At 47.8% G+C, this 23506-nt stretch overlaps 1 protein-coding gene across 5 annotated transcripts in view; it reads right to left on the bottom strand.

Annotated features, from left to right (window-relative positions):
• The window catches only part of LOC138299162 (zinc finger protein 614-like), a 143072-nt gene that overhangs the window by 77470 nt on the left and 42096 nt on the right, over positions 1-23506 (bottom strand). For all 5 annotated transcript variants that reach the window (XM_069237245.1, XM_069237234.1, XM_069237262.1 and 2 more), the window contains exon 3: positions 23081-23191. In XM_069237245.1, coding sequence (XP_069093346.1) covers positions 23081-23191 — 111 coding nt within the window. The remainder of the gene's footprint in view (positions 1-23080; positions 23192-23506) is intronic.

Here is a 23506-nt window from a genome sequence, read left to right as displayed (position 1 = left end):
ATGTTCAACAGGGTGTTATCTATGGGGACAGAGTACCGAGTGTTTAAAATACCTTAGCTAGAAATGACAGATATGAGCGATCAAGTGACCGGATACCCTCACCATATTGCATGTGTTATGCTGTATGATAAAAAATATCATATCCACTACACTGACTTAATTACGTCTTCGCAAGGAAAGCCTACCTAACTGGATGTAGAGGTAATTTAACAATCTTATACTTACCTTGACCAAGAGGTGGTGGTGGCAGGTAATATGCTAATATTACCAACCTTGATATATATACGCATAAATTATGCAAAAAATAAGAGAACTCTGGGTAGTTCCCAAGTTTAGGTGGAGAGTACCTCAAGTAAGGAGTACCCTGCAACACCAGCAACACTCTAGATTTGCCCACCTCAATTGTCTGCTTTTCTAGCAATGTTTAAGCATAGGATTAGCACAGTGCCTTCCACTCTGAGCTAGAAAGGGACAGAGTTTTCTGCCATTTGTACAGCAAAATCTTTAAGCATAGGATTGGCTAAATGCCAATGGGCAGGACTTCAGCGCATTGTAAAATGACAAAAGCCGTTCCCCACTCCAGGCACATTATTACGGTGATGGATTGGTAAAATGCCATCCAAGCAAAGCTTGAATGAGCAACAGCAATCCCTGACATGTTTTACTATTATTATAGCTAATCAGAGAGGTTCAGCCTCCTGCTTCCACCAGTCCAGCACTTGGGAGGCACTTATCGCGGGGGCCCTACCTGGTCCGGCTTTGCCTGCCCGGCCCGCGATCTAACTAAACAATGTGCAACTTATTTCAGATTAGCTTTTTTCTGTTTACTTTTTGGTGTACAGGAATCTGACACAAAAGGCAAAAAATATTTTTCTGGTTAGCACCATAAATGGTAACTATGTCTTAACATGATAAAACATAAGTGGTGTGCAATCCTATTCTACCCCTGCTGCCCTTCTTGCTTTTTATTTATAAGTCTACATTTGGGTACTTAGGTACTTGCTTTTTATGTAACATAATGACCTTAATCAATTGATTATCCCGTTAATTAATGTCTTTGAATGGCATTAATGTGGGTGTGGCCAAGTAGGCAGTCGAATAGGACATGCTTACTCGTGGCTCTGTCCCTGCCACCGAGGGAATCGGCCGCCAGCCAATTAAAAATACCTGGAACACCCCCACACCTTTGCTGTTTGCACTGATGAAGCTCCGGGAGAACTGTGGTGACTGGAGCGAGGGCTGAAGCGCAGTGACAAAAGCACCCAACCCGAGAGAAAATCAACCCGGTGGGCCTTATGATGGCTGTAGGGGTTGGCCCCGTATTGGCAGTCTGAGGCCACGGGTAAGACAGCACACAGAGGTCGCCAAAGGTCTGAAGCCCTCCTCCAGAGACACCACACTGCGGTGCGGCCCTGGGATGGCGCTTGACGGAGACCTGGGATACTTTACTACGGCTGTGCAGCAGGGTGGTTTCCGTGGCTGCCTTCTTGTGAGTCCACGGCTGGGTGAGATAGCCATGCGTTCTCCTTGTCTATGCGGTGGGCCCCAGAGCTGCCAGGCTCCCTGGTAATGAGCTCCTGACCCCATAAGGGTCTTTTGCAGGTGGCACCCCCGCTTACATTGACAGAATGGGGCTGCCTCTTTCAGGCCACGTGGGCTACCTCATTATCACCTGGCTTGTCTTGCCCTGCTGTGCTTAACTCTGAGGCCTAGTGGCAGGTCCTTGGCGCCCCCTTCAGCACGCACTAAGAGAAAGGTGCCCAGGCATCAGCAGACAGGCCCAACCTTAACAGGGTCAGATTGGGGGGGGTTCCCCAACTACTGAGCATTTCACCTGCTGGGAGGAGGCTGCGAGCTGGCTAACTTGTCGCTGGGCTCACGGATTGGACTTAGGGGGCCGCCACAAGTTTCCATCAACAAATACTGCTACGATTGTTCTGGGACCCTTGGGAGCGCAGGACAGCATGGCCACTTAGCAACTCAGATCCTGGAAGCTAGCAGAGCCTTAGCAGTGGGGTTCTGCACACTCCTGTCCCTCCACCGTTGAGACAGAGCTGCCCAGTCACCCCTGCCCAGCGGGCTGCAGCTGTGCCCGCCGCACATGGGCCCGCTACCCTGCTCAATGCAACGGATGCTCCAAGCACCGTAGGGCTGCCGGCAAGAGACGTGCTTTGGGGCCCAATGCGGATACCTCAGAAACCCTGCAGCGGACAGCTGCTACCCTCTGACATCCACCCACAATGCGCCTCTTAATACTGGACACAGCGCCTCGTATCTGTCCCCATGGAGACCTGGGGAAGCTAGAGGGGCCGATGTAAAATTATTGTGGAGGTGCTCCACCACACTTGTTGACAGAGTGTTCCTCTTCCTCAAGCCAGCTTCCTAGACCGTGAAGGTTTGTGGTGTTCCCCAGCGGACGAGACACAGTCACAGAGACATGGCGACAGCTCGAGCCAAGAAAGACCGCATGTTAAAAGAGATGCTATCTAAAACTCCTGGGAGCAGATAGGAGGATGGGCCTCCCCCCTCCACCCCTCAAACAACCAACTGATGGGGGGGAATGATGAGAGCCAAGTGACCTGTACATTTCTAGAAGCCCTCTTCACCTTCCTGCAGGAAGACCTGCACATTGTGAAGAAGGATCTGTCTTAGGATCTTGAAAGAGGTCCATCGCGAGCTGGTGGATATGGGTGACAGGGTCTCCACCTTAGAAAATCATGAGACAAGCCGAGATGAAGACATTGAGCAGCTCCAGCAAGAACTCATACAACTTCACGGACAGCAGACTGACTAACAGGCCCACACAGAAGACCTTGAAAATCGTTCCAGGCATTATAATACACGCATCCAAAGTGCCCCTGCGAACGCCGAGTAGGATACTGCCACTTATGTCAAGTCCCTTTTCATCCTGATCCTCGGAACGGCTCCAGACAAGGAAATCCAAGTCAATAGGGTCCACAGGGTTGGACCACCGCATACTGCAAACCCCCATCCAGTGGATATTTTAGTCTACGTCTATGATGTTCAACTCAAAGAAACAATTCTCTGCAAAGCAAGGGACCGGCAACCCCTGAAGTTCAGAGGACACACACTGGTTATATACCAGGATGTGTTGGCGATTAATCTACAAAAGAGGAGGGACTTCTGCCCTGTTACCACTCATCTTTGTGACAAGGGAATAACCTACTTCTGGGGCCAGCCCTTCCTTCTTGTTTTTCGGTGGGAAGGGAACCTGCACCAACTACAATCCATGACAGAAGCCTTCAAGGTGCTGCAGATTGAGGCACATCCTGAGGGTGGCCAATAGGCCGTCCTACAAGAGCGCAGGGCCAGGAAGCACTCACGTGGCGAGGGGTTTCCCCAGGTGAGTACAGGATGGGCCCTGAGTCTATGGCAATGGAATAGCGAGAGGTGCTGGAGTCGCTGACGAGAGAAATTGACAAGCAAGATCCTGAATGACCGAGACGGGGCTCCAGGATGGTACTTGTGACCTGGGCGGCTGGAGGTGGAGGGGCAGGGGACGGGGTGCAGGGCTAGGACATGGAGGTTGTGTAGAGTCACGAATCCCGCAACTTGTTTACCCTGTGGGACTATGCTGGACATCCCTTGCTTTTCATCGTTGTTGTTGTTATGTTTTGGTTATTCTTGTTTTGTTAACTGTTGAGGAGGGTGCATTCATTTCTAGTGGACGCACATCATGCCAGGTAGTTTCTGACCCATAAATTCCCTACATCCCTACCTCTCGGGTCAACTCTTTGGACAGGACTTCAGCGCCACAACTAATCCCCCTTAACACATGATAAGTTAAAAGTTGTCACTCTCAATGTAAAGGGGCTTAACAACCCAACTAGGCCCTGAGTGATCCTCTCGTATCTGGAGCTGACCTGTGCCTATTGCAGGAGACGAACCTGCTCCCTAGAGACTGCCACAGACCTCAATCCTGAATCTTCTCATATCAGTTTTTTTCATCTTTGGACACTAAAACTGCTGAAGTGGGGGCAGAGCTTGCCCAACTGCAAGATGGCCGCTTACTAGTGGAGCTGCGCCTGCCACGCTCAATCCGGCACACAATCCTGAGGCCGTAGGGACTTGTGACCCCTACCGCACATACCACCGCCAGCAACTCCGTGCAGGCCCCCGCAAAAAATGAAAATTGTTGCTCCCGGGGCACTCCTGAGATCGCGGAGGTCTGGGACGTGGACACCACGTCGGAGGCCTGGAGGCAGCCCACGCGGCATGGGGCGAGGCCGGCACAGCGCAGGGGCCTTCAAAACACAAAAAGAGGCCCAGACAAGTAAGACAATGCGCGCTCCTCGCTGGGTGGCCGCAGAGAGCCTCCATAAACTAGAAATTGATGTGATTGGCCCAATGCGGGCAGACGGGAGGTGAGACCAGCAACGGAACATTGGCACAGGAAGTGGTACTCAGCAAGGGGGCTGTGGAAACTCTGGAGGCAGCCCGTGCAGCTTAGGGCAAAGCCAGGACAGAGCGGAGGCCTTCAGAACACGAAAAGAGGCCCCGACAAGTAAGTCGCTGCACGCTCCTCACTGTGAGGCCGCAGAAAGCTTCCATAAACTAGAAACTGCTGTGATTGGCCTGATGCAGGTGAGTGGGAGGTGAGATCAGCGATGGAACATCAGCATGGGAAGGAGCGCTCAGCAGAGGGGTAACGGGGGCGCTGGAGGCAGCACACAGAAGGCCCGAGAGGGTGCTGGCACAACATTGAGCAGGGCAACCTGAGGCCTGCCCCTTGCATTGAGCTGCAGTGGCCACTCGCACAGGAAGTACGCAGGACACAGATATCACTGGGCCGAAAATAACGGAGCCCACCATCAACGCAGAAATATAAAGGGCCAGGAAGATCATCCCACGACAAGGGAATCCTCCTGCAGCATCACTGACGCAAATGTGTCCCATGGACCAGCCAAGACGTGAGCAATGGGCAAAAACGACAAAAAACAAACTAAATTGCACTTTGACCAACGTAAAACACAGAAAACCACAGGGAAGCGAATGGCGGCAACACCACCTGAAAGAGAGGACATGATACAGGAGGAAGAACCGGAGCTGAAGCAGATACTGGCCGCAATGCAACAAAGCCTGGCTCAAATTGACAGTAAGATTGACTCTCTTTCCTTCAGAATGGATAGGATGACAGAAAGGCTGGACAAACATGTGGAACTATTAGACCAGTCAGAGAGACGCATTTCAGACATAGAGGCAAGCCAGTCAACTGTGATCTCCAAGAAGACAAATGCAAGTAAAACGCTGGTGGCTTTACAGATGAAAGTAGATGATTTAGAAGCCCGATAATGCAGAAATAACCTCTGCATTGTGGGCATAGCGGAGTCCACAGATATAGACAACATGGAAAGATACATAGAACGCCTACTTGCTCAGCTGTTGGGATGCAACACGTTTTCCAATATATTTGTGGTCGAGAAAGCACACCATTCGCTGGCAGCCCGGTCGCCCCCTGGGGGCCCACGGAGGCCCATAATAGCGAAGTGACTGAACTACAGAGACCGAGATGCTGCATTGTGGCGAGCAAGATAACTCAAAACACTTCAACATGAAGGAATGACAATCTCGCTTTACCCAGACTTCACACAACAAGTGCAAGAAGACAATTCCTCCCAGGGAAAGGACAGCTGCGAGATCTACAACTGGAATACCGCATGCTATACCCGGCCAAACTATGTGTGGTGGTGGATGGCAAGCCACTTCTCTTCACAGACCATAAACTACTCACCTAATTACTGAATCGGCGGATGGCCGGGGCGGAGGGGTGGCGGGCCGGGGGACGAGAAATGGTGGACACCCCCCCATGAGACTGTTGGGACCAGAATATTCAGAGACCACAGTTGGAGGTCGCAAGACTATGCCTGCGCTTACTGGGGGAGGGGCTCATGGGGCTGACAATAATGCAACGGGGGCAAATAATATGATTTGGAAAGTCTAAACTGCACATTAAACTCTGGCAGTTGAAAGGAGAAGCTAGATACTGTTAGGGGTATTACGGAATAGGACATGCAAAAACAAGATACTAGGCCAAATATATAAGGCAGGTGGCCGACTTAAAGCAGAAGATAAGGACCATCCACCCTAGCATGTGGAGCACTTACTGAATCAAGGGGAAGTTATGTTGTTCAACGGGCAGGTGGGGGGGGGGGGGGGGGGGCACACAACTGAGGACGAGTGAACTGGGTTAATGCCTGCTGTGGGTGGGGGAGGGGACCTACAAGGAGTTGGGACTGTTGCATTAGTAGAGCGATTGCAGACTCACACACAAAACAAGGCTGAAACAATAACATGTACACCAAGTGCCGAATGATATACTATAATTCGGAACCAGACATCGGTAAAGGTTCACACACTGTGAGAATGATAACATGGAACATTACAGGGTTAAACGACGCCAGAAAAGTAAGGAAGGTAGTGGCCTACCTTCGAAGGCATAAAGTCGACTTAGCTGTATTACAGGAAACGCACCTGACGCCAGATAGCGCCATGCTCACCTCCAGGAGAATGCAAGGACAGTTTCTAGCAACAGGGTTCACGTCCCATTCCTGGTGGGGTACTGATATGGGCAGCAAAACACTCTGGGTTGTCTCTGGAGCTCGCAAAGGACCCCAACGGCAGGTATATAGTGGCACGCTGCAGCAAAGGGGACTTCACTTTTCTCATAATTGGGATATATGGCCCCAATTTGGATACCCCCTAATTTTATTATGACCTAGTCTTCTGCAGATATGGGGAGGTGATTTCAATTGCAACTTAGACCCACTACACGACAGATCAGGGGGTACCCACAGAAAAACAGCCTCCGCAGCCAAGGCGGTGAACAGAATAGCGGCGGAGTTGGGATTGGTGGTTATATGGCGACACAGACACCCCACTAATGGGGGTTCACCCACTACTCAACAGTACATGATTTACATACATTAATTGACCTCTGGCTGGTCTCTAAAAACATCGCCAACCGCAAACAGGTGATAGACCTCTGGCCCAGAAAATACTCAGATCATGCACCAGTCCCAATATAGATAGCAGTGGGTCCGAACAAAATGTCCCCGTTCATGTGGAGCTTTCCCCCATATTTATTAGACTCGGCTTTTAGCGACAACTTAACTACTGCAATTAAATACTTTTTTCAGGTAAATGGCGGCTCCGTAGACAATATGTGCATGGTATGGGAAACATCCAAAGCGTACATCCGCAGGATTACCATAGAAAAACATGCAGAGTTCCTGAAATCAATCCGCAGGCGTTTGGCCCATCTGGAGAAAGAAATTGCGCAGCTAGAGGAGGAACACTTGCTCACGGCAGACAGACACCTCCTAGGCCATATACACGTAAAGATAGTAGAATTTCAAGACACAGCACTCACGGAAGTCCAACACATGGGGAAATATGCAACAGTCCGTATCTATGGGGAGGGAGAGAGACCGGGGGCGGTACTAGCAGGCATAACACGCCCCAGTAGAGAAAAAGGCACAATTATGGCAATACAGACAAAGATGGTAGCATGATCATGGATCAGGAGAGAATTGTGAATAGATTTCGCGAGTATTATGCAGCCCGCTATACATCTAAAATTGCCCCAAATCAAGACACCATATCAGATTACCTGATGCATGTCGAAATGCCATGGTTGTCAGATGGGGATAGGGCGTCCCTTATGGCGCTTTTGACCACTGCAGAGCTGAGCAAAGCCCTTAAGGGTATGGCATAGGGGAAGGCACCAGGGCCAGACAGGCGAACAGTACATTTTTAGAAAACCTTCCAGGATCTATTTCTTCCACACTCAAAGAGAGTGTATGAAGAGATGACGGGAGCTGGGGTGAAGCTGCCCTCAATGTGAGAGGCGATGCTCATTGCATTGCTGAAGCCTGGCAAATCTCCATTGCAATGCTCATCCTATAGGCCATTATCATTAATAAATGTTGATACCAAAATCTACGCTAAAATTCTAGCAGACCGGTTGGCCACGCTTATATCCAAAATTATCAAACCAGAACAATCAGGGTTTATCCCAGGCCACAATCTCACTGCGAATCCCCGCACAGTGTTCGGTACCATGCAGAACTTGAACCCTGAGATAAGAGCTGTGGCGGTCTTCCTTGATGCAGAGAAGGCCTTCGATTCTGTTGAGTGGCATTTTTTGACAGCGGTCTCCTGCCGATTGGGGGTGGGAGACTTCTTCCTACAATTGGTGCCCACCTTATACAAAAAGCCATTGGCTAAGATCAGAATTAATGGCTCGGTATCGGATGTAATACATATTACCAGGGGTACAAGACAGGGGTTTCCGTTGTTGCCCGTTGTGCGTGATTGTCGCGGAACTGCTTGCATGTGCACTACGGGAGTAGCATGGACATCGTGGCCTCAGATTCCAGAGAAACAACTTAGTGATCTCCATATATTCAGACGATACATTACTATATATCCGAGACCCGAACCATAACCTAGCACCGATATTGCAAGAGATTATGAAGTATGGCACCCTCTCTGGTCTGCGGATCAATTGGGACAAATCCATTGTGTTCCCCATGATGCCAGCTATGAATCCCATAGACATGGACTTTCCCCTTAAGTGGGAAACAGGATCAGTTAGATGTTTAGGAATCCGAATCCACACGGACCCCAAGATAGTAATGACAGATAATTATGATGCAGCAATTAAAACGCTGACAAGAGATGTGGAAAGATGGATCATATTGCCGCTCTCATTGATATGACGAATAGCCCTCGTGAAAATGGTGGTGCTCCAGAGATTTCTATTCCTCTTCCAGAATATCCCTATGCTATTGTAGTGTGGTCAGTTTTATGTATCCTTTGCGCATTAGCTTCAGGCTTTAGGCCTTTGTGCACTTTGCCCTGGATGTATTTTTATTCCTTTGCTTGCAGCTTAGAGCCTCTGTGAACCTTGCTCTATATGCTTTTTATTCGGCTTCGTACTATTATTTTTCAAATAACCAGTTCTACGGTCTTGTTTTATTTTTTATATCACACTGTTTAGCCTACTTCAGCACTAGAGTTCTCAATAACACATTCCTGTTTACTCTGTGCTTCAGTCAAGGATACAGACTGGTACATTGCCGATAGACGTGGTAGGAGTTTAGTCTTTGGCGTTCTTGCGAAGGCACATTTTGTGATCACGCTGACATATTAGTTATAAAACACTTCCTTGTCCAAATACATGCAAGAGGGAGATTCCGACCAGGGAACCACAACTAGACGCTGACTGCCTCGTTGCAGATGCTGAACAAGATCACAGGCCTTTGCTCAGGTATGAGTGTTGATGTCTTCCGGGGAACTCTGAAAGGCAAGCTAGAAGCTTAACATGCTGTGCTCGAAATAGAACTAGCCGAGAGAGAGTAGAAATTGTTAACACCATGATAGCGTTATTCTTATGTTTCACTCTCCTCGTGACTATTTCAATCCTACTGTGTTGTATGGTTCTGGTTATTGCGGCTCACGCCTTAACCCCTTCCCCGCCACGGACGTAATGGTTACGTCCATGGCAGTGCCCGTGTGGCGCCATGGACGTAACCATTACGTCCTGAATGCTGCCCTCGGGAGAAGCGCTAGCGCTCCTCCCGAGGGCCGCCCCCCCACCCCCCTAGGTCAGGTCTGACAGGGGAATCCCTTCCCCTTCAACCCCCAACCCCCCCCACCCCCCCTGTGACGTCAGCGCGCGAGCTGACAATCACACAACCTCCCCCATCGTGCTGGAAGCAGAGCTTCCAGCGCGATCGAAAGAGAAATGCTCAGCATTTCTCTTTCGATCACGTGGGGGAGGCCCGGAGGGGCTTCAAAGGGAAGGAAATGTATTTCCTTCCCTTTGAAGTCTCTCCGAGGGTTTCAAAAGCCGGATTGCTTGCAATCCGGCTTTTGAAACCCCACTAGACACCAGGGATTTTTTTTTTTTTATATGTAATTGACAGAAGGGAGCGACCCCTTGGGCAAAGGTCGCTCCCAGGGGGTCATTTTTTTTTAAGGCCTTTTCTGCCGCCCCTGGGGGCAGATCGGCCTAATAATAGGCCGATCTGCCCCCAGGGGGGGCAGAAACCTCTAGACACCAGGGATACTTTTGTTTTTTTTTATTTGTTTTCTTTTGTGTTTTAGGTGTGGGATGCGACCCCTTAGGCAAGGGTCGCTCCCATAGGGGGGAAATTATATTTAGGCCATTTCTGCCCCCTTTGGGGGCAGATCGGCTTATTTTTATGAGGCCAATCTGCCCCCAAGGGGGGCAGAAACCACTAGACACCAGGGAGTTTTTTTTGTTTGTTTGTTTTTCACGTAAGGGGAGCGACCCCTTAGGCAAGGGTCGTTCCCATGGGGGGCAAATTTATTTTAGGCCATTTCTGCCCCCCATTGGGGCAGATCAGCCTATTTTTATTAGGCCGATCTGCCCCCACGGGGGCAGAAACCACTAGGCACCAGGGATTTTTGTTGTTGTTGTATTTTACAGATGGGGAGCGTCCCCTTAGGCAAGGGTCGCTCCCCTGGAGGGGCAAATTGTATTTAGGCCATTTCTGCCCGCTTTGGGGGCAGATCGGCCGATTTTAGGTCAATCTGCCCCCAAGGGGGGCAGAAACCACTAGGCACCAGGGATTTTTTTTTGCGCCGTCACGCAAGGGGAGCGACCTTGTAGGCAAGGGTCGCTCCCCGGGGGGGGGGGGGGGGTGAGGGGGGCAAATTTATTTTAGGCCATTTGGGGCAGATCGGCCTATTGGTATTAGGCCGATCTGCCCCCGGGGGGGGGGCAGAAACCTTTAGGCGCCAGGGCAATTTTTTTTTTGTGTGGGTTTTTTTTGTTTGTTTTTTTTTTTAGAGATGGGGAGCGACGCTTTAGGCAAGGGTCGCTCCCCTGGGGGGCAAATTGTATTTAGACCATTTCTGCCCCCCTTGGGGGCAGATTGGCCGATTGTAGGTCAATCTGCCCCCAAGGGGGGCAGAAACCACTAGGCACCAGGGATCTTTTTTATGCGCCGTCACGCAAGGGGAGCGACCTTGCAGGCAAGGGTCGCTCCCCGGGGGGGTTGGGGGGGGCAAATTTATTTTAGGCCATTTCTGCCCCCCTGGGGGCAGATTGGCCTATTGGTATTAGGCCGATCTGCCCCCGGGGGGGGCAGAAACCTTTAGGCGCCAGGGCAAAAAAAAATTTGTGTGGGTTTTTTTTTTTTTTTTTTTAGAGATGGGGAGCGACGCTTTAGGCAAGGGTCGCTCCCCTGGGGGGCAAATTGTATTTAGACCATTTCTGCCCCCCTTGGGGGCAGATTGGCCGATTGTAGGTCAATCTGCCCCCAAGGGGGGCAGAAACCACTAGGCACCGGGGATTTTTTTTTTTGCACCAATGTCACGCAGGGGGAGCGACCCCATAGGCAAGGGTCGCTCCCGGGGGGGCAGGGGGGTTGGGGGACAAATTTATTTTAGGCCATTTCTGCCCCCCCCTGGGCCCGGCTGAGCTAGAGGCCAAAATCCACAGGTAGGCACTGTTTTCTATGAAAAAATTTGATGTGTCCACGTTGTGTTTTGGGCCATTTCCTGTCGCGGGCGCTAGGCCTACCCACACCAGTGAGGTATCATTTTTATCGGGAGACTTGGGGGAACGCTAGGTGGAAGGAAATTTGTGGCTCCTCTCAGATTCCAGAACTTTCTGTCACTGAAATGTGAGGAAAACATGTTTTTTTAGCCAAATTTTGAGGTTTGCAAAGGATTCTGGGTAACAGAACCTGGTCAGAGCCCCACAATTCACCCCATCTTGGATTCCCCTGGGTTTCTAGTTTTCAAAAATGCGCTGGTTTGCTAGGTTTCCCCAGGTGCCGGCTGAGCTAGAGGCCAAAATCCACAGGTAGGCCCTGTTTTCTATGAAAAAATGTGATGTGTCCAGGTTGTGTTTTGGGCCATTTCCTGTCGCGAGCGCTAGGCCTACCCACACAAGTGAGGTATCATTTTTATGGGGAGACTTGGGGGAACGCTGGGTGGAAGGAAATTTGTGGCTCCTCTCAGATTCCAGAACTTTCTGTCACCAAAATGTGAGGAAAATGTGTTTTTTTAGCCAAAATTTGAGGTTTGCAAAGGATTCTGGGTAACAGAACCTGGTCCGATCCCCACAAGTCACCCCATCTTGGATTCCCTTAGGTCTCTAGTTTTCAAAAATGCACAGGTTTGGTAGGTTTCCCTAGGTGCCGGCTGAGCTAGAGGCCAAAATCTACAAGTAGGCACTTTGCAAAAAACAGCTCTGTTTTCTGTGATGTGTCCACGTTGTGTTTTGGGGCATATCCTGTCGCGGGCGCTGGGCCTAACCACACAAGTGAGGTACCATTTTTATCGGGAGACTTGGGGGAACGCTGGGTAGAAGGAAATTTGTGGCTCCTCTCAGATTCCAGAACTTTATGACACAGAAATGTGAGGAACATGTGTTTTTTTAGCCAAATTTTGAGGTTTGCAAAGGATTCTGGGTAACAGAACCTGGTCCGAGCCCCGCAAGTCACCCCTCCTTGGATTCCCCTAGGTCTCTAGTTTTCAGAAATGCACAGGTTTGGTAGGTTTCCCTAGGTGCCGGCTGAGCTAGAGGCCAAAATCTACAGGTAGGCACTTCGCAAAAAACACCTCTGTTGTCTTCCAAAAATTTGGATGTGTCCACGTTGCGCTTTGGGGCGTTTCCTGTCACGGGCGCTAGGCCTACCCACACAAGTGAGGTATCATTTTTATCGGGAGACTTGGGGGAACGCTGGGTGAAAGGAAATTTTTGGCTCCTCTCAGATTCCAGAACTTTCTGCCACAGAAATGTGAGGAACATGTGTTTTTTTAGCCAAATTTTGAGGTTTGCAAAGGATTCTGGGTAACAGAACCTGGTCCGAGCCCCGCAAGTCACCCCTCCTTGGATTCCCCTAGGTCTCTAGTTTTCAGAAATGCACAGGTTTGCTAGGTTTCCCTAGGTGCCTGCTGAGCTAGAGGCCAAAATCTACAGGTAGGCACTTCGCAAAAAACACCTCTGTTGTCTTCCAAAAATTTGGATGTGTCCACGTTGCGCTTTGGGGCGTTTCCTGTCGCGGGCGCTAGGCCTACCCACACAAGTGAGGTATCATTTTTATCGGGAGACTTGGGGGAACGCTGGGTGAAAGGAAATTGTTGGCTCCTCTCAGATTCCAGAACTTTCTGCCACAGAAATGTGAGGAACATGTGTTTTTTTTAGCCAAATTTTGAGGTTTGCACAGGATTCTGGGTAACAGAACCTGGTCCGAGCCCCGCAAGTCACCCCTCCTTGGATTCCCCTAGGTCTCTAGTTTTCAGAAATGCACAGGTTTGGTAGGTTTCCCTAGGTGCTGGCTGAGCTAGAGGCCAAAATCTACAGGTAGGCACTTCGCAAAAAACACCTCAGTTTTCTTCCAAAAATTTGGATGTGTCCACGTTGCGCTTTGGGGCGTTTCCTGTCGCGGGCGCTAGGCCTACCCACACAAGTGAGGTATCATTTTTATCGGGAGACTTGGGGGAACGCTGGGTGGAAGGAAATTTGTGGCTCCTCTCAGATTCCAGAACTTTCTGACACAGAAATGTGAGGAACATGTGCTTTTTTAGCCAAATTTTGAGGTTTGCAAAGGATTCTGGGTAACAGAACCTGGTCCGAGCCCCGCAAGTCACCCCTCCTTGGATTCCCCTAGGTCTCTAGTTTTCAGAAATGCACAGGTTTGGTAGGTTTCCCTAGGTGCCGGCTGAGCTAGAGGCCAAAATCTACAGGTAGGCACTTCGCAAAAAACACCTCTGTTGTCTTCCAAAAATGTGGATGTGTCCACGTTGCGCTTTGGGGCGTTTCCTGTCGCGGGCGCTAGGCCTACCCACACAAGTGAGGTATCATTTTTATCGGGAGACTTGGGGGAACGCTGGGTGAAAGGAAATTTTTGGCTCCTCTCAGATTCCAGAACTTTCTGCCACAGAAATGTGAGGAACATGTGTTTTTTTAGCCAAATTTTGAGGTTTGCAAAGGATTCTGGGTAACAGAACCTGGTCCGAGCCCCGCAAGTCACCCCTCCTTGGATTCCCCTAGGTCTCTAGTTTTCAGAACTGCACAGGTTTGGTAGGTTTCCCTAGGTGCCGGCTGACCTAGAGGCCAAAATCTACAGGTAGGCACTTCGCAAAAAACACCTCTGTTTTCTTCCAAAAATTTGGATGTGTCCACGTTGCGCTTTGGGGCGTTTCCTGTCGCGGGCGCTAGGCCTACCCACACAAGTGAGGTATCATTTTTATCGGGAGACTTGGGGGAACATAGATTAGCAAAACAAGTGTTATTGCCCCTTGTCTTTCTCTACATTTTTTCCTTCCAAATATAGGAGAGTGTGTAAAAAAGACATCTATTTGAGAAAAGCCCTGTAATTCACATGCTTGTATGGTCACCCCGGAATTCAGAGATGTGCAAATAACCACTGCTCCTCAACACCTTATCTTGTGCCCTTTTTGGAAATACAAAGGTTTTCTTGATAGCAATTTTTTACTCTTTATATTTCAGCAAATGAATTGCTGTATACCCGGTATAGAATGAAAACGCACGTCAGGGTGCAGCTCATTTATTGGCTCTGGGTTCCTCGGGTTCTTGATGAACCTATAAGCCCTATATATCCCCGCAACCAGAGGAGTCCAGCAGACGTAACGGTATATTGCTTTCGATAATCTGACATTGCAGGGAAAAGTTACAGAGTAAAACGTAGAGAAACATTTATGTTTTTTTCACCTAAATTTCAATATTTTTCTTTTTCAGTTGTTATTTTCTGTAGGAAACCCTTGTAGGATCTACACAAATGACCCCTTGCTGAATTCAGAATTTTGTCTACATTTCAGAAATGTTTAGGTTTCTGGGATCCAGCATTGGTTTCATGCCCATTTCTGTCACTGACTGGAAGGAGGCTGAAAGCACAAAAAATTGCAAAAATGGGGTATGTCCCAGAAAAATGCCAAAATTGTGTTGAAAAATTGGGTTTTCTGATTCAAGTCTGCCTGTTCCTGAAAGCTGGGAAGCTGCTGAGTTTAGCACTGCAAACCCTTTGTTGATGCCATTTTCAGGGGAAAAACCACAAGCCTTCTTCTGCAGCCACTTTTTCCAATTTTTTTGAAAAAAACAAAATGTTCCCGGTATTTTGGCAAATTTCTTGGCCTCTTTCAGGGGAACCCACAAAGTCTGGGTACCTCCAGAATCCCTAGGATGTTGGAAAAAAAGGACGCAAATTTGGCTTGGTTAGCTTATGTGGACAAAAAGTTATGCGGGCCTAAGCGCGAACTGCCCCAAATAGGCAAAAAAAGGCCTGGCACAGGAGGGGGAAAAGGCCTGGCAGCGAAGGGGTTAATATCTAAAATGCAGTCGTTTTATTAAAACAATATATAAAACTTAAACTGCCTTTGTCATTTGTATATGAGATCATACTGTAAATGAGAGAGCTGGTTTGGATCTGAGTGACCACGACTTCCCTGAGAAGTTCTAAAGATGTCATGCGCTCGGCTGCCCAATCATCCCTTCCCCATGGGAGAGATGAGGCACTGCTAGTTAGCCGGAGCAAAACCGGATTTAGGGTGACAGAGGTCCTTCCAAGTGGGTTAGACTCAGTCCCCCACACCGCGAACGATCCTGCTACCTAGAAATCCAGTAGTCTCATTTAGGATAATGAGAGCCCACCCGACACTATTGCTGAGGGCAATTTTTGCAACCTTGTGGACCCTACTCAAAATACTAGCCTGGGCAGGAAAGCAGCCGAGAGTGCAGTGGCGGGTGTTGACCCTGCCATACCAGTTGGGTGGACTCAATGCACCTGATCTAGAGACGCATTATAAGGTAACCCATGCCATGTTTGCCCACACCTGGATACATGGCTCTCAGGAATTGCCATATCTAAAACTAGAATGCAAGATGGCTGCCCCACATCCCTTGCCTATTAGGATATTTCAACCAGCGTCCCACCGGTACGGGGTGTTTGCTTCCTTAAAACACTGCAGTACATGCCTGGCATTTTCTAATGACCAAACAGGGGCTCTCCTTGTTCGACTCCCCTCACGTGCCTCTGGAGTGGTGTGAATGGTATGCGTTGGGGGGTGACAAAAAAGCAGTGGAGGCAATGCACACATTAAATATTAAGACAATGAGAGATTTTTTCTATGAGGGCAGTATGCGCACCACGACAATGATAAAAGAGCGGGTGCAAGCACCGACCCCACTAATGCAATATCACTATTACACAGCCAGACACGCAATAGGTGCTATTCTAGGCGAGGAGCTGCAGGAACCACCAGACATGCAGTCTCTCTCTATGATTATTACGGATAGGCAACCCAGTCAGTTAGTGTCTAGACTTTAATCATATATGCAGAAGACACGTGAGAACGAGCTGATAAAGGTTAGAATGGAATGGCAGAGAGATCTGGGGATACAATTAACTGACGAGCAGTGGCGATACTGCTGCTCAATGATATCCAGGATCTCCCTAAACAGCATGCCCCGCTTGATACACTTCAAATACATAAATAGGGTAAACTTTACACCCCTCAAACTTTATAAATATGGATTGCGTAAAGAGGCTACTTGCCCTCGATGTGGTGAAGAACAGGCAGGTTTTTTACATATGGCATGGTCTTGTAGGGGCATACAACCATTCTGGGGTTAAATATTTGCAGAATCAGAAAGTATAGGAGGACAGCAACTGGCGCGCACACCCCTCCTGGCGCTGCTAAGCTATGATAGGGAGGTGAAGAAAGTTGATCGACACTTGATATCTAAGGGGCTGTTATTGGCTAAGCGTAGGATAGCCATGAGATGGGATCGAGGGCCACTACAGATGGTAAAGGAATGGCACACTGACACAATGAGCTAACTCCTCCAACCAGCAGACCTAAACAATATTGGGGAGCTTATAGGAAATACCTAATTGGTAAAGAAATGGGAGAACCCGAGGGAGGCAGAACTCAGGGCACAGATAGAGATAACCCCAATGGATATGCAGCAAGTTCCTGATGTGCTATAAGTGCCATAGGGTGAAGGAGATATAAACTGTATCAAAGGATCAAAGGTGGAGGGCTCGGGAGGATATCAGGAGCGTCCTCATTATATAGTAATGCTTTTGGCTGAACCCACTGGTGTAGTAAGAAAATCTACATGTTGGATAGTATTTGATCACTGAATATACACTAAAACTGTAAAGTGTTACAACGTAATTGCATTTTGTTTAAGGGTTACAACATAAAAGCATAAATAAAGATATATAAAAGAAAATCTGCTGGAGTGTCTCTCCTAGTTTCTCGCTCCTTCCGGGGGAAGGTGGGTGACAAACTGGCGGAGATCAAAGTACCCTGCTGGCGCACAGGGTGCACATGTGGGAATCACCTTTTTATAGTGGGTTTCCTGCACACGCCCAACGACGACCAAAAAACATTCATTCGCCAAGGGTTGGCGAAGGTTATGTCTAATCATGACAGGAATGTGCTCAGGGGGGGTTGAACCTAGTGTTTCATAACAAGCTTGACATGTCTGAGTCTCAATACGGGGGGACCGGCGCTATATCCTCAGAGGGGGGCCTAGGTGGGTAAAGGAACTGGGGCTTAGGGATCTATGGCAAGAACTGTACCCCATATCGAAGGACTACACACTTTATACCCACAAGATATAACCCTGACTGTATCGTTTTTTGAGATCCACGGGGACCTAGAACTTGCACAGAGATAGAGCCCCACTCCCTCTCAGACCATGCAGCAGTTTCTCTTGTATTAGATCTACCACCTTTGCAGCAGAGATCTCAGCCATGGAGAATGAAAGAAACTCTCCTCCAGAGGCCCAAGGTGGTGGAATAGACCACCCAAGCCATTACCAACTTCCTAGAAATCAACAACACGGAGGGCACTTTCATCTCCCTTCTATGGGAGACACTAAAAACAGTGATCCGAGGTGAGCTTATAGCAGTCTCCATCGTTGATAACAAATTTTGGAGGGAAAAGAGGGAACTGTTGGGTCAACAAGTGCTAGAGCTGGAGAGAATACACAAGTGCACCGGCGCGCCTCACATTTTGAGACAGATAGAAGAGGCCAGGGCACAACTTGCTGGCTTGGATATGGACAAGGCTGAATATGCCTTACTTAGACTCTGTCATTCCTTCTATGTAGGAGGAAATAAATGTGGACATCTGCTGGCCAACAGGCAATGGAGGTTGAGTCTCTCTTGACCCATGATGGCACTGAAATAGTGGGAGATGCCCTTATTGCATCTGCCTTCTGTAGCTTTTAAGAGGATGTTTATTCTTCCCAGACCCATAGAGGGGAGGGTCCAGGTTCATACCTTAGAAGCCCCCGCAGGGCTTGCTTGACAGCTGCACAGGCAGAGTCTTTGGATCGCCTGATCAGAATAGAGGAGGTTATATCAGCTATCACAAGATTAAAGCCTCTATAATCTCCAGGACCAGACAGCTTTCTAGCCCTGTTTCATAAAACGTTCTGTCATAGCCTAGTGCCCATCTTGACCAGACTATTTAATGAGATAATTGTACCGGGTACAGTACCGCCCTCCATGTTAAAGGCATCTATTGTGGTGATCCCCAAACCGGGGAAAGATCCCAAGCAATGTGGGTCCTACAGACCGATATCCCTCCTGAATGTGGATAACAAGCAGCTCACTGGAATTCTGGCATCTCGACTGAATCCCCTGATGCCAGGCCTAACAGATCAGATGGGATTCATCCCTCAAAGACAGTGTGGTGACCATACCAAGTGAATCCTACACTTGCTGGACTAAGCCAAAAACATTCCCAACGTGGAATTATGCTTCTGGCCATAGACGTGGAGAAGGCATTCAATCATGTCCACTGGCCATACTTGGAGGCTATCTTGGAAAATTTGGGCTTTGGGCCTAGATTTCGAGCCCGGATCACAAGTAACTACAGTCAACCGAGGGCTACTGTATGGGTAAACGACCTGATATTGTCTCTGTTTCCCATCCTTCAAGGGACACAGTAGGGGTGCCCACTTCCACCCCTGCTGTTTGCTCTCCATATGGAGCCCTTTGCCCAGCGGGTATGGGACAATCCAAGCATTACAGGCATTGTTTTTGGAGGGGAGAAGTATGCCCCTGCCCTTTACGCTGACAATGTTATTGTCGCATTGGACAACCCCCAAACAGCCTTCTCCACCTTTGTAGAGGAGACTGGGGCATTCAGCAGAGCGGCAGGCTTTCAGATAAATATTTAGAAATCCAAGGCCTTCAATCTCTCGCTCCCCTCAAAGACAGTGATGCTCCTTGCAAGCCAATATTCGTTTCAATGGCAATCAACTGCCATCCCATACTTGGGCATACAGCTTGCCCCAACCATTCGAGAGAGATCGACTCTGAATTATGGAACCCTCCTCCAGCCAGCAAGTAAAGAGAGAACTGGCACAATGGAAACTTTACCCCTTTTCGTGTCTGGGAGGGATAACAACCATAAAGATGATAGTGCTTCAGAGAGTCCGATTTCTTTCTCAGGCCATTGCCAATCGAGCCCCCACCTTGTATGCTCCAAGTCTTACAGAGCTAAATACATCATCTTGTGTGGGCAGAGAAGGGACCACGCATGATCGGGCCTTGACTTATCAGTCGCCACCGAAAGGCGGTCTGGGCATTCCTAACAACCTAATATACTATCAAGCAGCCCAACTCCGCTACCTGGTGGAGTGGTCAAGGAATCAATCTGACAAATGTTGGTTGTTTATGGACAGAGCAATTGCGGGCACCTCCCTTTGGAAGATTCCATTCCTGACACGACAGCAGAGACCATGGGGCCTTTATTCCTCACTGTTCACTCCCACAATTCTGAAAGTAAGGAACCTGACTGCACAGCATGGGGGCCTCATCACATTCCCCTCCCCACTGACTCCCATAGTGGGTAACGCAGCTTTCACGCCTGGCCTAAATCAGGTCTCAGATTGTCACTGGCTAAGTGCTGGCCGTCACTCTGCTGGACACTTATTCGATGAGGAGGACCTGCTTTCCCTCAAGCGACTGAGGGATGATTGTGCACTCCCGGAGTCAGAGAGTATGCGCTATCTGTAAGACTACAGACAAGCACCTTAACTCCAACTTGTATGACATATTACAACAATCCTCCCTGTCGTCTAATTCGCCAGGCCAAGTTCGCTGGGAAGTGGGACTGGGGAGGATGCTCATGACTAAGGAGTGGAAGGCGCATTATAGAGCATGACATATGGCGCGTAACACAGCCAGTATTGAAACAGCCATAAAAATCACCACGTATTGGTACCTTACCCCAGTACGTTTGCAGAAAGGTGACCCTACTCAAAGCGATGCTTGTTGGAGGCACTGTGGCACCCCTGGGACATTGATACACCTACCAGAAGGAATCCTGAGTGATAATGACACTCACCTTGACACTCAGCTTTCATGATTCCCAGCGCATGTCATCCTGGGACTCCCTACTCCCCTAACTTTCACACTCAAGGCATTCAGGGGGCGACAGATCGGACTGGCATTAAGGGCAGCCTTATAAATCTTCCTCGCTCACTGGGGGCACCAACACACTCCCAACACATCTAGGATGGCTTCATAGACAATGGCATGCACTGCGGGTGGAGAAACTTTCCTTGTTCCTCACTACTCAAGGAGACTCTTTGAGAGAGCTCTGGTACTTTCCCTTACTCTTTGGGGAGTTCAGGGAACTGACTTGCCCCACATATTTGAGACTCCTCTGACTAACAGTTGTAGGCGACCCTCCTCAGATCACAGGGCAAGCTAGGGAAGGACCGTTGAGGCCTTGTTATGCACTACGTGGTGTTGTTACCATCACATGTACTCTGGTGGTGGGTGGGCGTTTTTACTTTGTGGTTTGTGTAAAGTAATTGCATAGGTTCTGCGTCGCCATGTGAGAATCATAATGCTAATAAGATTTGCACCCCAATGGCATTGATTATATAGATGTCATGGACTTTATTGCATGATGAAAAATGTGGGAGTTAGAACTGCTGCTTGATCAAACTCATCCTGAATGAGTATTGAGGGTGTTTCGTTTTTTTTTTATGGGATCGCGATTAACGTTGTTCTGGAATATATTTGTTTTCACTAATAATGTATTGTTTATATGATTTACGGAATTGTTGAGCAGTTATTGGCAGTGAAGTGGGAGAAGCCGGTTGATTTATAGGACTGACCACCGGTGCTCATTATTCCTGCAGTTATACTTGTGAGTAAGTAAGATATGCACACCAGATACATTCCATCCACTACAATGTAATATTACTAATGGGGCTTGTATTAACTTATAGGAAACCTTCTTTACTCTTATATACAGCTGACAGTTATTCAATTTGAGGACCGTGCGTGTTACTTTCTGGATGTTTGTTGTATGAGGAGGCTTTATCCAAATAGGTGATTAAAGATGTAATTTAGTAGGTTAAGCTACACTGTGCATATTGGACAGGAGCAGAGTATACAATGGCATAGATGTTGTTCAAATGATTGAAAGGATGCTATACGATTTATGTTGTGAAAGATGAAGAGAAAACTCATAAATATTCATAAGTATGCAACCCCTGTTGCTGTTGCTTTGGAAGGAAGTAATGCTGTTTGCATAGACCCGCACAAGGATGAGGTTGTTTATTGTTTTCCTTTGTCTCTTTTTCACCCGCTCACTCTTCCTTCCTCTCTTTAATTAAAATCAAATTGTTTACACAATAATATATTGAAATTACTTCTAAACTTTATAGGGGAGTAATTTTAGACTATGGGGTCATTACAAGACTGCCACATTACAACGCTGGCGGTGAGACAGCCAGCTATGCCAGGATCATGGATCCCGGCGGCCTGGCAGTGGCGGAGATAGTAATCCACCAGGTCAGCACCATGAAAAGGTTGGCTGAGAACAGGTGCAGGGGTCCCCCTGCCCGGCACCCTCACAATGTTCAGTGAACATTGCGAGGGTGTTGGAGCACCCTGCTGGCTACAGTATTTCCGCCTCTGGTAGTGAGGTAGCCACGCAGGCGGCCACCCTGATGGGAGTTTGGCAGATGGGCTTTCCCATCCGCCAACTCAAAATGAGGCCCTATGTGTTTTCTGTGCAAAAACTATGTATCAATATTAAGATTTGTCATATGTATATAACTGATGTTGTGTAATATGATTTATGTTCTTATAATTTGTTGGAATTTTAATTAAGCAACATATATACAAATTAATTGTCCCGGAGAAGGTGGTTTCCATAACTTTATCCATCGGAACGCGTCAACGAGCAAACAAAGCATACTTCTCACCAAATTGGGGTTTAGACATTTTCATTAATATGCATGGATCTAATATCTGATGATGTATGGTAGAAAATGCCAATAACATATGTATTAATTTACATTTTAAATTTATGTATTGATTCAGAGTTCAGTTGTGTGTTCAATTTATGTTGTGCATTATGTGTGTATAATATTTTTATTTATTACAATATGTGTTTATATTTTATAAATTATATATTTTTGTATATGTGTTTGTTGTGTAGTAAGTATTTGCTCAGTTTGAGCTTTAAGGTATTTATATTTTGACAGGGGAATTTTCTTTGCTTGCATGTCAATTTGGGAGGTTAAACAATGAATTTTCATAAAGTAAATGCCTTCATAGTAAGAGTGGACTAGAACCCTAGGAAACATTTCATTTGCATTTCCGTTTTACTTATCACGTCAGAAAAAAAAAAAAAAATGAAAATTTTATGCCAATGCCCAATAACAACAACGGCTCAGAGTGCTTCCAAAATAGTGCAGAAGAATTATGGAAACATGGCTGCATTTCGTTCTTTCTCATTCGTTTCTTTAAGGGGCAGTACGCAGGGCCTTGCATCTCCCTCGCCGTTTTCCCACAGCTATTCTTGCCTAGACTGTAAACAATATGGATAGAAAACTACAGGAGGTACTCTGCACCATATCTTTTATACTTCTGTATTCGAAGTATGTGCATATGTGATTTTAGATACAACATGTGAGTGCATTTCAGTATTTAGGCATGTGACTGATGGTGAAGAGGACACACATTCTTTTGCAGCTCTCAGTGAAGTGCATGCTGTACATCCTACTCACCTGGGTACAGATTCTTATTTTGTCTTCTTTCAGTGTCTTCAAGGTCTAAGTGAGATTCCGACTCTTTTTGTTTTGTCCTCAATGAAGCAACAGAGTTGGCAATAAGTGGGCCTGTTATTAGAAGAAAGCACATTACAACCGATCGACATCTTTGCACACTGTGAGGCACCACCCAAGGCATCAGCATGAAGTAAAACACACATCTGAATTATAAATTTCGGGTGGTTTTGTTAATAAACAGGAATTACATTGGTTTAAAGAAATGGCTAAATCTGCAGAAGTGAGCAAACTGCTTTGACATTTCCTTCCTTACTGATAAGGGTATATTGAGAACATGGTGCATCATCAGTACTGCACCACGCTTCAGTGTAAAACAGTGCTGGGAATTCTAAGGCTTTTCGGATGTGCACAGAACACGTGCTTATT

Source organism: Pleurodeles waltl, chromosome 1_2 (assembly GCF_031143425.1).
Source record: "Pleurodeles waltl isolate 20211129_DDA chromosome 1_2, aPleWal1.hap1.20221129, whole genome shotgun sequence".
NCBI lineage: Eukaryota > Metazoa > Chordata > Amphibia > Caudata > Salamandridae > Pleurodeles > Pleurodeles waltl.
This window is presented reverse-complemented; position numbering and strand designations above follow the sequence as displayed.